The sequence below is a fragment of the Dromaius novaehollandiae genome, chromosome 3 (genome assembly GCF_036370855.1).
Source record: "Dromaius novaehollandiae isolate bDroNov1 chromosome 3, bDroNov1.hap1, whole genome shotgun sequence".
NCBI lineage: Eukaryota > Metazoa > Chordata > Aves > Casuariiformes > Dromaiidae > Dromaius > Dromaius novaehollandiae.
The window spans coordinates 23,338,008-23,355,362 of NC_088100.1; the positions used below are offsets into that span (position 1 = coordinate 23,338,008).

At 38.5% G+C, this 17,355-nt stretch overlaps 1 protein-coding gene across 4 annotated transcripts in view; it reads left to right on the top strand.

Moving 5' to 3' along the window:
- Positions 1-17,355, top strand: part of DLGAP2 (DLG associated protein 2) — a 467,574-nt gene that overhangs the window by 417,345 nt on the left and 32,874 nt on the right. For all 4 annotated transcript variants that reach the window (XM_064508530.1, XM_064508531.1, XM_064508532.1 and 1 more), the window contains one exon: positions 13,041-13,390. In XM_064508530.1, the coding sequence (XP_064364600.1) occupies positions 13,041-13,390 (350 nt within the window). The remainder of the gene's footprint in view (positions 1-13,040; positions 13,391-17,355) is intronic.

A 17,355-nucleotide genomic window follows, 5' to 3' on the forward strand; every position in this document is an offset into this window, starting at 1 on the left:
AGTTGATGAAAGTTGTGGCCTCAGCTCTATGGAGCTTTCAGCACAACAAAGGTGAGATCTCTATTCTGCTCTAGCTTCTTCGAAATCTGGAAAGTCTTTGTAAAAACTGTGTGCACAGACAGGAGAGAAAGACCCCTCCATGTGTGGGTTCTAGGGAAGGTGCTGTGGCCTGGAGAGGGTATCTGGGTAGAGACAGGGCTGCATTTCGAAATAATGATATACCCCTTTATGGCAGGGCAGATCTTGCTTCAGCAGGGTCCCTTCAGCTTCTAGAATAGCCATCAGCTGGTAAAACCATTTCCAAAAATGTATTGTCAGATACATAAAGAGATAAATTAGGTGCTTTCCCTACTGTTCCACCTCATGGAGAGGACATTTTGATTAATGCTTGCCCCTTACGAATATGCTTCTCCTGAGGGACATTATTTATTTCTAACTTGCAAAATTGCCATTTCCAAGAGAATGGGATCCTAGTGGGTGGCTGCTACCCAAGTCTTTCATAATGATACAGAGATCTGAAGGTAGAAACAAAGCAAGTTCATTACTCTTTAAATAAAGTAGTATCTATATTTGAATGGAGAGGCTCAGAAGTCAGGCTTTTCTCAGAAAGAGAAAGACTTTTATAGTTAGCTTTAGGTTTAGTTCCAATGAATTCTCTCTCTGTTTTGTTGAGCTGAAAAGCCTGCTGGGATGCTTACATGTCTCTGCCAGGCAGATTCCGACCCTTTGTCAAGACCCATTCTCTAATCTGACTTCCCTGAAATGGAGTCTAGACAAAGGTCAAGCTTGTACTTAAGTTTCCATTTCTGCCCTGGAGGTTTTGTTCAGGTCTATTCTAGAAGGGCAGTTGGTAAACTTGACACTTAAAATATTTTTTTTTCAGAGGTTAATTGAAAATAAAGATGCTAAAACGAATGACATTCCAAGGGCATTACCAGATGAAATTAACCCTAGGCCATAAAGGTTAGGTAAATGGGGTGGGATTCGGATCCAGATGAAGTCACTTAAAAACATATGTTTACATGGGAGCTAGTTGTCTAAGTTCCCATGACAGTAAATTGAGATCAGTTCAAGCATTAATGGCTGGTATCATTTGAGACGTCTGAGAAATCCACAGGGGACCTATAGGAGAATTGTGGCCTTCTGGACAAACAGCTGTAGGCTAGGAGAATAGCCTAGGACATGTAAAAAAGCATTAGACACCTATGTTTAGGTGAATTTGACCCAGAGTGAATACCGTGTATGGATCCTATTGTACACCAACAGACAGCCAATGAACATCTACACTGAGATATTTTGCCTAATGACTCGCTCACCTAATGACACACTGATCCTTAACGACAAACTCCATACTCACTATATATGAAATATTCCAGCATGCTGAAAGTGCAAGGTTTAGTCTCAGCATATAGCCAGTTAAAATATGTACACTGAAAACCATAGTTACACAAATATCAGAGCAATCCAAACATCTTATTACTACTCCTCAGAGGCAACCAGAGGATATTCTAACAAGTTTGGGGAAGATATTGAGATTGAAGTGAGTAAGTCATCACTTGAGATTGGGAACATAATATCAAGGACATATCAGTGAGTCATAACTTTCTGTATGCATTTAGTTTTTGTTTTGTTAAATACAAGTGAACCTTCTGGGATAGTTCTGTGTCCAGAAAAATACATATATTTCCACTCTTAGATTTCTTCCACTCCTAATCTCCTTCCTCACAGTGAAAAAACATAAAATTTCAGTCACAAAAATTCTTCTCACCTAATACAAATATCTAAAATATAGCTGTCAAAGGCAGTCACATTAATGTTCTATTATAGTCAATGAGATGTGATTTATCTCCTTTAGGATTGGTATTTGTTATGAGGTTAGTTGTCCTCCCGAGGCCTCTATTTCTCTCAGTTGCCTATAAAAATAGTCTACAATGGTGGCTTAGGTATAGCTAGCTAACTTGCAGAATTATGAGTTAAAAGTCAGTCGTATTCAACTTTCATTATAGGATGAAACTGAAGGTTAAATCCTGGTCCCACTGAAAACAAGGATAAAGTCCCTACCTACTACTTTTAGAGAGCCATGCTCTGACTTTATAGGGTTGAGAGCTCAAAACGCGTCGGAATCATTTGCCAGACCTAAATACAGGTCTGATAACCTGGAAGTAGCTTTCCGAGCACTGTTTTGACACTGATCTTGACTCCATTTGTATCTTGGGTAAAAGGATTTCTTGATTTGACTATCGCCTGTACTGTTACGATCTCAGAAGTGTACTCTGAGATTGTGTCCAGAGCTGTAGCTTTCTACAGGTTAAAAAAATGATGTAAAGGTAAGCATTAAATTTTCTTTAAGTAAAATAGCTTTTAATCTTTTAAATTCTTTAATGTAGGACAATTATCATAATGCATGATTAAAATTATTCTACTGCACAACACTTCCGTAAGATTAACTGAGGAAACTTGTGTCCTTTGCAGCTTGGAATTTCTTATTAGAAATTAAAGAAAACCACAAGGTACACATAGTTACTATAAGAATAAGACTAGAAAATATACAAACTGAATAATAAGCCTGAATAATAAGCCTGAATAATATGTCTGTGACTGTGTTTCAAGAGGCTGACAGAAAATATTTCACTTGAATAATAAGGTTACATGGGGAGTCAAGAAAACAGATTTCTTTAAGTACAGAATTACACCAATATTGGTTTGATTCTTTTCTACTGAAAAATGATTTCAAATTTTCCATTGCTTTCAGTGTGAAAAGAGTCTCTAAGTAATAGTGGCTCTTAGCTTTTGAAGCTCTTTTTCTCTTTATTTCTCACTGTTTTGGTGATGTGACAAATATAATCTCTGTTCCTGAAAAGCCACATATACATTCTGTAAATGAAATACAGAATAGGTAGAGGTACCTTTTTACCTCCTTGCCACTGAAAAGCTGAGATGATGTTTTGTAATGCAACTTCAGTATTTTAGAGGTGCACAGGAACTGTCTTGAAGAGCAAAGCAGCTGTCAGCATTTTGCTTTGCTGTCTACAGGATGCTAAGTGCTGGTTAGGCTATAATTTCTTGCAAATTAACTGATCTAAAATAGAACCCTTTGTAACTAGTCCATCAGCGATCCATGAGGTTTATGTTGCCCACATCTCTTTTAACTTTGGCAAAGGCTTACAGTTTCTGACCTTGATGTCTTGTTTGATTTGCATTTCTGTTTTGAGACTAATATTAATTACACTGTCAAAACAGATTTTATCATTTACGTAACATGGGCTGCCTACAGAGCTTAGTTTCCTCAATAGAGAGGCAACCATTTACGCGCTAAATGACTTGATTACAGTAATTCCTTTTATACTGGTCTCCTTCAAGTTCTAATTGGGAGATTGTAGTGTGTTCAGATGCTACTCTTAGACTCCAGCTTTTCCCATATTTAGTAGTCACATTTCCATGTAATTGTTAGTTTCCTGTCCAAAATCAGGTAGACATACAGAGCTATAGCCTAAAAGGGTCTACTGTAATTATTGAGTCTAACCTAGTGCACACACTGATAAAAAATATCTTGTCCAGTAATTTTGCATTACTCTGCAGTAAATTCTGATTGAGTTTAGGTATCATACTAGTGATTTCAGGCTCTTATCTCAAATGCTATGTAGATTCTGTTTAGCGGAGAGATGTCAAGAACAGATGCTGCTTAAAAAATAACATTTTGTATGGGATTCATCTGGCAGCAGTGTTTCAGTGACATGTTATTTTGAAAAACTCGTTAAAAATAATTATATAAAATAGATACAAATCTTGCCTATGTTGATAAAATGTTATGATAATGGTCCAGATCCTGAGTTTCTGTGAATTGTTCTAACTATACTGACCTAAATGTCAGCAGCTTTAGTGGAGCTAAACAGCATGGTCTTGCTCAGTGTCTAAAACTGTACAAGAAATACAAAGAATTTGCTTTTAATGCTTCTGTAGAGCTACAAAGGGACCTTAGGCCAAACTATTACTAGCTGCTATATAGTAGGTCCAGCAGAAGGGATCAAGGAGCATTCTTGCAGGAAATTAGCTGTCAATCAGACCCTTAATGCAAGCAAATGCCACACAGGCTTGTTTTACTAGCCAGCTCACAAGGTCTGTGAAGCAGATGAGATGAAGCTCCCACCTATCCAATGAACCCAGGTTACAGAAGTTAGTTTTTTTCCCAGGTTTTGTCATGCCAGAGCTTTAAGAGGTTGGAGTTTGTCCTACCCATTTAGGCACCTGAAATTAGATACCTAGATCTGAGCTGGTTATACTTGATTCCCTTTCTAGTCAATGGAGAGAAGTAGGCACCTGCACAGGTGTCATGAATCATCATCCATTTCCGGTAAAATAGACATCTGAGATGTTTGAGAAGAACTGCCTTCCAGAACTGCTTATTTTCTCCAATATTTCTCAAAGAGACCAGACAACTAACTTAGACTTGGATCCTTTAAAAGACTAATGTTAGGTGAGATGGATTCCACTGCATAGTTCTCAAAAAAGGACAGTGTCTTGAAGGTATGATAAAACTCATTGTTACTAAAAGACCCAACTCAAAAAATCTGGCACAGAATAAATGCAGCATTTTGCTCCCATGGACTGTGGCAGGATGAGACTGTCAATTAACATCTGACATTAGTGTCTGACAAATACCCAGGTTTACCTAAATATAATGCATCTAAAATGACCTATCAAGGGAAAAGTTTAGGAACTTGTAGATACCTACTACCCAGACAATACTTTGCATTATATAGCTGAAATTTAAAAAAGCTCATCATATGGACAGATAACTGTGCTGATAGAACTCATCTGGGGGTAAGCAGTCTTCCCAGGAAAATACCTGACAAAAATACCATTGTGGATACACCGGCTGTTTCTTACTGCTTAATCTGTAAAGCAAGAAAAGAGATTCTTTCTGCAGGGAAAGAGATCATAATATATCCAAACACAAAGATCCTCTCTACTGAGAAACAGAGATACCTGGTATATTTACTGGACAGGATTCGCTGTAGAGGGCAGAATGGGAAAAGAATAGAAACAAGAAGATATGATAATAACTAAAATAGCCCTCTGATTAGGTTTAATGGAAAATAATCTTAGATTTGTTTAAAAGAATGTATTTATTTAAAAGCAACATTCTCTCTTCAACATCAAGCACAGTATGAAAGTGGTAAGCTTTAAAGACTATTTGCAAAGTTTGAATATCCTTACAATTCAAAAACAATACTCTTCTAGCCTTACAAATGGAGAAACTCTTAAATCTGGAGAACCCTCAGAAGTGACAGGATCTTTCACTAGCAGAGCAAGAAACAGAACTGAGCACCTATCCTAGGAGTAGCAAACAAAACGGCTGGAAGAGACAGGATTGTGTGAGAATGTAGATGTGAGGTGTCTCCTCACCTGCCTTACATTCAAATACAGACATTATTTCAATTTTAGTACAAAGTAGTTGGGTCTGAGTAATATTCTGAATACCTTGCATTTACATTCAGTAAATGCTGCTCAAAGTCAGGTAATGAAGCAAGGCTAAACATTTTTCTTTGTGGAGCCCGAGCACATACTGTTCCAGCATCAAGAAGATGAAGTAAACCCAAAATCATAGGTGTAGGTCATTGAGGTGGCCACTGATAGCACACAACTAAAATGGCAGACTGGATCCAAGCAGACTAATTTACCCTAACCTTTACCTCTTGTTCTAGCTGATCACTCTTTCTTAATTCCATAGTCAGAGGCTACACCTGTCAAAACTAAGCATTTCTAAATCATCTCATTATGACCAAACATTAAAGGTATTACTGATGCAAGAAGCCGCTTTCTAACATTTCACAATATGACTTTAGAAAAAGCTATATTTGCTATGTAAAAATTAAACTGACCTGTCTACACTTTCCTTTTAATTATGTTTGGCATTGGAGACCAGTGTATGAGGGAAGTTGATAACTTACTCATATATAAAAAGACATGTCCCAACATCCTGTCTTTTAAATAGGTACTTTCTAAATGTTTTTTAAATGTTCATCATTCTTTGTTTTGAGAAGTTATTGTTATGCAGCCACAAGCACCTTTTTTATTTTAAGAGTATTATTGTCCTGATAAACATGGTGAAGTGTAATGAAGATGCTTCAGGGCATTTCACGGATGACCATGTTAGCTGGGACAGTAAAAGCTTTTGACCAGAAGAGTGTTCACAGTGGTCAAAGGATGACAGCAAGAACTGAGTAATCTTTACATATAGGGTTAGATTTAGTTGCTTTTTCATTACAAGAAGGTTTCTTTTCAGTATTCAGAAATGATTTCAGGGTTAGCATTCACCTTCCTTCATCTAGCATCTGCTTGGAGGTCCACAATGCATTTCCTTCACTGCTCTGGTTCCTGGGAAAGTCTCAGATGTACCATCTCTGCCTGCAGCAACATGCCCCGGGGGACTCTGCCTCCAGGGCAGCTCTGCACTCCCAGCAGAGTAATTATACTCATTCTGAATAAACCTCCTTACAAAACAGAAAATCCAGTTTACTCCTTCTGTGTGTCATAAGGGACAACCATTGCCTTTAATTGATGGTGCTTTCATGTAAATTCATCATACAGTTAACTTTGTGATCTCAGCCTCAATAATGTTATTATTTTACTTAGTGCTTAGTGGTTATGTTGATTTGTAAAAACCCCTCAGGTGATTATACCTTTCAAATGGACCAACAGCAGTGATTTATTAAAAGACTGCCTTTGGAAAGGTGCTCTGAATGTCACTTACAGCCACCGATACTTCATCAAATATACCAAGTCTCTCTTTCTGCCTTTTTTCATAAATCTCTATGGGTAACCTGAAGTTAGATCTCAACTGAGTGCCTTTAGTCATTTTATTTCTAGTACAGACTGTTTGGCCTGAAATATGGGCAGAATGCCTGACTTATTTCTATGGCTGAAGCTACAATATCCTTAGCCAAGTTTAGTCAAATGCAGTGTAGATTAAGAGTGGTATTCTGCTTCCAGGTATATTAAACAGAAAAGTTCCTGTTACTTAAGAAATCAGTAAACTTTCCTTAAACTTCTATTGTGTGTGCCTGAACAGTTAAACTGCGAGTTCTCTCGGGCTGGAATTGTCTTCTTGGTCACTCTGCAGTGCTGCCACAATGCCTGGTACTCTCGTTCTGAACAGTGCTTCCCAGCTGGTATCACAAAGCACAGAAGAGACACTAATGTGGTTTACAGAACATGTCACTTGGGGCCATGTCAGTGCTAAATTCAGCACTGATAGGGAATTTTGTATATTTGGGGGGGGGGGGCAGTGGTCATTTGTCAGTTAAGATATCAAATGTAGCTCATATACTAGGAGAAGGTAACTGGAGCACGCATAAATGGGAAGTGCACTCTACATAATGACAATAGTTCTTGCAAAAACAAATGGATAAGCGTTACACTTTTTTACTGCCTGAGTGCCAAATCAATACATGTTGTGCTGCTGTCCTACCCACTCCTTTCTTCTGAATAATTTGTACCTAATTTTCATCATTTAACCTAGTCCAGTATGAAGAAGCACTGAACCACTTGGTGGGCTCTCCATTTATGTAACAATGTCCTTTCTTAAAGGAAAAACCCAGTGGAGCTGATTGCACATGTTTATGTTGGAGTAGGGCAAATACCTGAATGGTCAATACTATGATTAGAATGATAGTCTGAAATACCCAGATATGTTATTATTAGAAGAAGGTTTTTTGACCATATTTATCATTTTGTTGATGATCATTAACTAACAGATGGAGACAGATTGAATATTATGATCTCCAAATAAGGATTTTTCATGCTTTATTAAACAAAAGTAAAAAATAAACAGAGATTTCTATATTGAGATAGCTTCTGAATACACCAGGAAAGAAAATTTTTTTTTCTAAATTTCTTCTACATTCAGTTTAAGTACTAAGAAGATGCATTTCTTTACCTCTTGTGCCATCTACTTTTTTTTTTCTCTTTGCATTTCAGAGCAGCTGCAGATTTTTACAAGCTGATTATTGCTGTAGCAGAAGGGTGTTGCTTTTACTTTGCTTTGGCCTCAGCAGGACTGGCTAGAGAAATACCAGAAATGGCCAGCTTATGAACACCAAAATTACTCAAGAAATCAAAGGAGGTCATCTCAGGTCATGTTTTTTGAGCCACAGAAACAAATGACGATTATGCAGAATTGATGTCTTACATGTCAAAACGTGAGGCATGCCTCCTTACGCTGAAGTCCGTAATTTCAGTCGGTCTAAAGTTGTATTGTGGCAGCTGAGCCTTCAAGGCGCTCAGCTCTCGTATGCCCCCAGTCTCATGCTGTATTTCTACCCCGGTGGCTGTGCTGGCCCCAACACTTGACTCACCCCTCTATGACTGAAGACAAGGATCCTCCCTCTGAGTCTTCTTCTCGCCAGTTTAGTTTTCTGCCTCAGCTCCCTGAATGGACCTCCTTGGGCATCACCCGTGGGTCAGCGCTAGGCGCTCTGGGGCTGTGCTGCCTAGCCCTAGACCTCCCCGCCGGGAAGGGAGCTGTTACACTGCGGGCAAAATGCGGCAGCTCAGGACTCTGTAGGATGATACAGCAAAAAACACAGGAAAGATATGAAGCAAAATGGAAGAGATTTTGTGTTCTTCCTTTAGAATAACAATGATGTTGCGGGATGACCGACTATCTTTACAGTCCTGGACCATATGGGTTTCGTGTGGCGTGAGGGAGGGCAGAAGAGAGAGAGAGAAGGAGACTTACTGCATGACTCCAGAACTTATTTTAAAGACCTAAATTTACTACACAAGTTACAATGGTACAAAGCAACAATTCTTATCAACAGAAACTTAGTTCAACTAGAATACTTATTTTCCAGTGCTAATTCATCTTACCCATGCGTCTCCTCAGTGCCCAACATACACTCAATCCCAGGGCAGTAAGTGCAGGAGGGCATCCCTGTCCCAAGGGCATCCGCAAGTTGACAGACCTGCAAAGAGCCCAAGAGGGCATCAGGGGCCGACCTATCTATATGCTTCAGGGGAAGGTGGAGGTGGAGTCGCTAGGCCAGTTGCAGCTCTCTTTGCGCAGTCGCAGTCCCTAGCTCTTGGCTGCTGCAGGGTTCAACTCTTCTCTGTCGTTGTTATGACAATCGCACCCACAGTCATGGGGTGAGGAGGGATAGCTGAACACCCCCAAGGACAGGCTAACTGCCTTGAGCACTCTTCAGCACTAAAGAAAGGAGTTTGAGTGACTGCTTTACTCTTGCAGTGGTGGTCCCCAGGAGAGATCCCATAGCTGGGGTAAGGAGTTAATTCCAGTCCACAGTGATTAACACTGCCCCAGCAGTGAGAGCAGGTGTTATCTCTCATGGTCCTGATGAGGAGGAGATAGTCCAGACCACCACAGTTAACACTGCCCCAGCAGTGAGAGGAGGCTTTGTTTCTCAGGGTCCTCGTGCCCAAGCAGGCCTTATCTCAAAGCCTGGACATACTCCCAATGCCTGAGCAGGCCTTACCTCAAAGCCTTGACATCCTCCCTTGTGGAGTGTGGAGCACAGGAATGCAGACTGCTTGTAACTGGCGCCAGATGCGGGGGGTGGGGGGGGAGCTGGGAGCATCCCCCCACAAGTGAGTAAGGCCAGTGAAAGTTTGTGAAGATGTGAATGGTGCAAAGATGGCAAAAGCTCCTGTCCATCAGCATTTGAGGAAAGGGATGATAAATGAAAAGGAAGTATATTTTCTATTAGGAAAAGGAAAAGTTTCTTCCTATATGTAAAATGTGGTACTCACTGCTGCCAGGGCCAAGAACTGGGCGAGATACAGAAAGACATTGCTTCTGGTAACAGGAACACCCACAGATATAAAAATTAATGAAAAAAATTTGAAAGTGACATTAAATTTCCTGCTCCAGACCTTACTTATTAGAGACTCAGGACCAAACATGGACAGTAAACTGTGGATTATAGGGTAGCTTTTCTCCTTTAACATGTCCCTAATCTATCATTTAGCCATCATATCAAATTCATCTGAGTCTAGCCCTGGTAGCTTTATTCATATAAGTTATCCCATTAGCTTCACTGGAACCATTTGAATGATTAAAGCAAATAGAATTTGATCTTAAAATTTGCCTCACAAATTCATGCTTCCATCCTCTTACCTGATTTTGTTACAGTTTCCAATTAGTCCCAGATTTCTGTGGCTCTGAAACTGGTGTTCCAGATATGAACTCATTAACTGCTTAGAGATGGATTTTTATTTCCCTGCTCAATATTTGATTTCTGTGACTGTAGCTTAGAAATTAATCGGATTTCTTTCTGTCATGTTTCACTGTAAATATGTATCCTGTTGCCCATGAACTTTAAATCTTTCTCCTGTTTTCTTCCCCTTTTAGAATATCTGTGGGTTTTCCTAATTCCTATTTATTGCTCATGAGTAAATGCTGGCGAGAATACTACAGTAACAGTAAGACTTCATGGCTCCAAGACACATCACCCTACCGAAACAATCTGAGATTTCCAGAAGAAAATATTCAATCCAAAAAAAATAAAATGATCAAGTAACTGTTTCACTTCTGCCACAAGGAGGTTTTTTGTTTTGTTTTGTTTTAGAAATTTAAATGAAAATTAAGTTAGCTGTGAAAGGTTGCCATATTTAACATTTATATTCATTAGGCAGAACAGCGATCTGCTACCTGAGTAGTAGGGATATACTTGCTTATGATGTTTCATTATTCACTGCTATTTTTTTGGATGGAGACAGTTGGTGAAAAATAATAAATTAGTCATAACAGTGATAACCTGTCTTGTGTTATAGATAAAAATAGCTTCCTTATCTGGAGTTCACTCACACTCTTTCATCCCATTGTCTCTATTTCAGATGTTTCCCAGCACTTTGATGACTTGCATATACATTTGCTGGGGTGGGCAGGGGGAGAGGGGTGACAACAGTATTTATGGCAGTTCCCTCAGTGGAAGCATTAATTTGAGCCTTCGCTTAAGCTTGCGAGGCACTATCGTAATTTCCAAGCATTACAACCACCCTCCTTTCATGAGCTTTCTGTATTCCCTGAAGCATCTGAAAAATATCGGGTTTTCCTTTCTTCTTAACAGCTGGTTACAAAACTGACAGGAGATAAGATTGGTGATAGGACAACAAAACTGCACTTTAAAAAATGCTCACAGTCTCAGCATCTGAAGAGCATGTTTTCGCTGTTTCACTATGTTAGAGCAATTTAGTTCAGAGACAAGACTCTTAAAATCTCTGCCAGAATTTGAGTTGCATCAGTAGTAATTCAAAATGTGCTTCACATGAAGGTTTTCACTTCCTAGCTCTGCCTCGCTCTCCTTTATTTATGATCACCATTTTATTTATGATTATCGAAAATCAAAATGTAAGCATGGTTTCCTCTAGACTCAATTTCCTCATATGCTAACCTGGTGATTCATGCGCAGAAGAAGTTCTAGCTACAGGCAGATTCCTAAAACTGTTTTTTCTCTCTAGAGAGCTTTCTCCAGAGAGCTGTAACAAAGCCTCATATTAAAAAGAACTACTGGAAAAGCACTCCTGCTTTCATTGCTCCTCAGCTGATGTCTGTATAATGAGAAGGGGAATACTCGTAGGATGGGTTGTACTCAAGTAACCCGAATTCCAAGGTTACCTGAATCACCATTATGGTGTCCAATGCATTTAGCAAGACCTGAAAAATGACTTTTTATTAAAAAGGTTCACTAGCTTAGTCTCTGCATGTATATATTACACTATTTTGGCATTATTGGTATAGGGAAAGATAATTTCCTTTCTGTTGCTGCAATTATATGAGAAATGAGTTGGTCTTGATTTTCCTGTACAGGAATATGGAAAGCTATATTATGAAGCGCTTTTGTACCAGTCTCTAATTTTATGAATTATATGATTTTATCTGCTTTGAGGGAAAAACTTTCCCGTAACAGAAATGCTTTTAACAAAACAGTATAGTGGGGTTAGACTATTTGATAATTTAGCCATGTGATAATAATCACTAAGTAAATAGTTTTCAGTCTCTATGGAATAAAGACTCTGTTTCCTAAAATTTTGTAAGGAAGCAGTATTATCACAATTCTGCATTCTGTAAAGCTTCCTTGGAGGCTTTATTGAGCCTTTTGCCGCAAGGCAGAATCCAAGCCAAGCCAACCTCAAACCTGCTGTGCTTGTCAGACTAAAATTCTTACTTCCGCTCATGTGTATCTAGTCTTTCAGTGTTTCAGACCCATTTTTATGTCTGTATTTTTAATGATTCTTTGTGTTTCAGTGTATCACCCTTTAATGTGTGTTCCAAGGATTTAAAACTCACTGAAGGATAATAAATAAAATGTCACTATGTTTGATATTATTTGTAGCCTTGTGTGTGTTGTCCAAGTATTTGGTAGCTTTATATATTATAAATACCTACATGCCTGGATATTTAGCATATCATGGTTATTTTAAAAACATATTTATATGTCTTGTGTAAGTAGCCAGGCTTGTCTAATTGCAGCAATAAACCTGGAAGTATTTTTAAAGGTTAAAGTGTGGCATACTGTTAAGTAGAAGTTTTCTGAAGAATGTTTTGTTCTAGTGTATTAATATTGCTTTCTTAATGCACTGTATCAATACAAAGTCCACAGTTCAAATGATTACAAGAGGAGGGAAAAAAATCATCCTTTATTTCTCTTATCAACTTTATCCTATACTGAAACAACCTCAGAAGCACCAGTGTGTACAAATCCAGCATAACTCTCAAGTCTCAGACACGCACACACAAATCCTTGCTAACCCCTTTTCACCTTCATCATAATCTGGGGCTCCCATTTTAACACACGGAGCATTTTCAAACCTTGCTTTCTGGTTGAAATAAAATGTTGCTATGGATACCCCTCTGAGTATGAGAGACATTTCGAACTAATAGTGAGGTTCACAAAGAACACTGTGTTGCATTGCCTTCGTTTTTAACTAGCATAATCTCAATGTTACAGTGGTTTCTCTTGTGATGTTTCAATCAAATTAATCTTGTTTTTCTCTTTCTTGTATTTTCATTCTTTCCATAGCTGTCACTTACACAAGTTACAAAAAAACACCACCTCCAGTACCCCCTCGTACCACTTCCAAGCCACTAATCTCAGTCACAGCACAGAGCAGCACAGAATCCACCCAGGATGCATATCACGACAGCCGGACTCAGAGGATTTCCCCATGGCCTCAAGATGGGCGAGGGATGTACAACTCCACAGACAGTTTGGACAGTAACAAGGCCATGAATCTTGCCTTGGAAACTGCGGCTGCACAGCGCCATGCTTCTGAGAGCCAGAGCACCTCAATACGAACCAGTGACAAGGCCATTTTGGTGTCAAAAGCAGAGGAGTTTCTTAAGAGTCGACGTTCCTCTATAGGGATTCAGGTAGCCTATCATTAACATCTGCTCTGTGATGAATTGCTTGCCTTCTTTCTGTAAATAGCGTAGAATGAGTCATTCAGCTTCACTCGTTCTAATAATCTAACAAACAACCCCTGGCTGCTTAGCGTTAATTGTAATTCACATCATGGCAATGTGGCTGTGCAGAAAAGTCTTCAGCTAATATGCTGTACCTGGAAGGAAATGAATGAATAAATCTCTAGGGAGGTTACCTGTCATTAACACTTGATATGAAAATTATACTGCAGAGCTACAGGTGAACAGCACGTTCATCTCCTTCTCTCCATGAATTCACGGTCCTCTTTATAGAATTATGCCAGCTTTAAAATGCTTGACTATATTTTTTCCATTATCCTTTCTTTTGACCTTGGAAAACACGTAACAATGCCGGATCCTCAATACTTTTTCACCTAAAAATCTAATCCCCCACTTTACTAACAGGCATTGTGTTGGGGAGAAGAAGGTACCAAGGGAAAGAAAGAAACTTGCTGATGTAGATAAAGCATAATTATAGGTGGCCAATAATTAAATAACATTAATAAGCACGATCTTTGAATATTTCTCCATTTGTGCAGCAAAAATGTAGTATTTATTTCAGCTGACAAAATGCCCATCAGACTGTGGAAAGCTCTGTCATGTTCAGATGCATGAAATAAGATGATTCTAGGTGCATGTTTTGAATGATGTACCTTCTACTAACTGGAAGGCAGTAGACAGTAATGGTCACTTATTTTAATCTGTAAGAAATACCGAGTATTAATAAAATTAGCAAGTTGAACTTCCAAAGAATTCAGGGTCCTTTGAGACAGAGGAGCAGATTAAAATTTAGGCCTCTCTCCAGCTCATACTTAGACACACATTTACTTTTGAGTATGTGAATATCCCTCTTTACATCATTGGGTTCATTCCTGTGCTTAAAAATCTCTCCTTTTGCCAGATCAGCTATAGAAGAAATGCTGTATATTTTTGCATAATTACAGGTATTGTTGAGATAACAGTACAGATCTTGAGAATAGTCTAGAGCAGTAGTATTCTATGTAAATAAGCTCAGTGAGAGACTGTCCATCTCTTAGGAAGTAACTGTACCAAAATAATTATTCTTTTCTTAAATAGTAGTAATTCCATTTCCACTAATTTCAAAATATGTTCACGAGTTAACCTTTGGGTTAAGCACGTCACTGCTAACTGTTGAACTTCACTGTCTAACACCATAATATATTTTTGCTATTATACAATGTGAGTATTAGACTTATGGAAAGACATAGGCTTTGTCAGCATGTTGCTTGTCTCTTTCTCAGCAGAAAGGTATTTGATCATGCTTTTCTGCATATAGAAGAGTATGCAATTTAACAGCGATGGCAGAACATTCAGATCACTACTTTTCAAATGTTTTACAAAGTAATTAGCGTATCCTAAATTGATCAGAAAAGGGACTTTGCAGATAACAGTAGAAAGCTCAAAGGAGCAGCAAGTAATTTTTGGTACCTTTTAGCCCCAGCTCGAAACTTACTCTTCAGAGAGGAATTGTATGTAGTGTTGTTGTTCTTATCTCTTCTTTACAGCAGCTGTGCACAATGGTATTTAGCAATGCCGGTGTCTTGCTTCAGTCCTGGTATTTCAACAACTAATTCTGAAACTTTGATTATATCACTTAATCCTGTTTTTTGCTACAGGTGATGACCAGCACTTTTCACGGGGCTTTGACCCTTCTTGGTATGTGCTTATGATCCATAAAGACATCTGTACAATGATTTACATGAAGTCAGTGGAACTTCTGTAGCAACTTATCATCTGATGCTTGGTCCATAATATTAATTCTCAGGTGTACACACTGCAAAAGGCAGACATTTTTTTTTTTAACAGTAGGTCTTAGAAGGCTGAAATATTATTTTTTGGAGAAGTACAAGCTGCTTGGTTGCACCATTTGGTATTAGATAAGGTTAAAATTGCAAGATTGCCCTTGACATAGTACCCTGATGTCATACTTTCGTTTTGTTTTTTCTGCAGTAAGTTTCAAACATTGCATTCATGTGAAAAATACTCATCTTCTGCATTTCTAAGCAGAAAATGCATTGTTATATTCCAGTTGCCATGTTTGTATGGATTAATAACACAGAGCAGAATACTTTTATTTGCAAACTACATAAATAGTAATTTATACCCCCAAAATGCAACTGAAGTATTTCATTTCTTTTAGATTTCTGCATCAAAGCATCTTAGAAAAGGATGTTTTTTATTTGCATATTTCCTTGATTGACTAAATGACTTGTTTTCTCATTAGCATGCCATGCCAGGGTATTGCATCGAATTTGCATTTATTTGCATTAATTAATTTGCTATCAGGACAGTTAATTTGTGCATTTTTTAATGTTTCATTGCTTTAACACATTGGTGTGAGAGTGATTGCTAGTGGAGTTCTGTACAGTAGGAGGGAGGTAGACAGATAAAGAAGGAGCAGCAATGCCTCTAGAGGCAGGTAGAATTGCTGTGGACCCAGCCGAGGGCCCCAGTGTCTTTGGGATATATAGTCTGGGCAGCGTATGTGCAATGAGCAGAAGTCTTCTTAGAAAGTTCTGGCATAATATGCATGTGCCATGGGAGTGATATGCACATATGTAGGAAACCTAACACACTTGGGGAGCATTGGACTTAACCATACGTGATCAGTCTCATCCAGCCTGCACAGATGGAGAAAAGCCCAGCTATGGTAACCCATTTCATAGTGTGTTAGCCCTCCCCAGCTGGGGCTTTTGCAGAGAAAAAGCTTCAGAAACAAAGTTTTCCCAGAATAAAGCTGTTTTTTTTTTTTTTCACTCCTGTATTTAAGTGAAGAGGAATATCGTCAGAAACAAATGTTTTAAGTGTGGAGACTGACTCATAATGATATTTTTGGAGATAAACACTAATTGTAGCGGCACAGAGAATGGACTCTGTCATCTTCATTATCATCAGGAGATCACTCTTCAAAAGATCTACTTTTTTTTCCTCCAGGTTCTTCATTAAACAAATTGTTCTTATAAATCAAAAGTTGTATTCAGGAGGATTAGTGCAATAACTTGCCACCCTCATTTTTCTATCAAAAGTGGATCTTCTCTCTCTTTTCTTTTTCATAAACAAAATTATTATTAGCACTTTATGGTTTATGGCTTTGTTCAAGAAACTCTGCAGCCGCAAACTGAAATTTCCTTTGAAGGCAAATCGTTTTGCTCCCACGTGGTGTACTTACTTGGATGACTGTGTATAGGTTATACCATCCCTGTCTGTGCTTTGCTGCAGCATACACATAGACCTCTGCAATCAGAAAAATATTCCCATTGGTTCCACTGGTCTTGGGATCGTAAATGATACAAAGTTTTAGTGGTAAACTTTGATCGTTGTCCTCCTAAAATCATTATCAAACTATGTTTTTGTGAGAGAGAAGTGGGTGGTACCCCTGGCCTGTGGAAGTCTGTGAAAGTTTTGATAACACATCCGTGGTTTACAAGTTATAACTTGGCCTTTAAATTTAATGTTGAGCAACACAGTGTCAGAGTTCACAGGGTTGCCGGTTAGCAGCGTTCTCAGCCAGTGGCTGCATTTTGATGTCCTCCATTTGTTAAAAAGCTCGGCGTCTGAAATAGTAGCTAAAAGAAAGCTATGGTTATTTTAGACTTCTAAGCTTTTATTCTTCTCACAAATTACTGTTGCTTGTTTTGTTAGCTATCAGTTAACATTATGAAACATTCAAACTGGGAAAGACCCAAAATGCTGCCTTGCAGAATATTTAAACTTGGTTCAGAATAATTTGCCATATAGCATTAAATGCACCAAAAAAGTTAGGAGTAATCACTGTTGTTTGCATTACCTTGTGTTATTATCTCATATAACTTAACATGAATTTCAGTTCTAAACTCTGGCATTCATTTTTAGCAAATAGTGCTTTCTTGAGAGAGCTGTGCAAGTTTTCGACC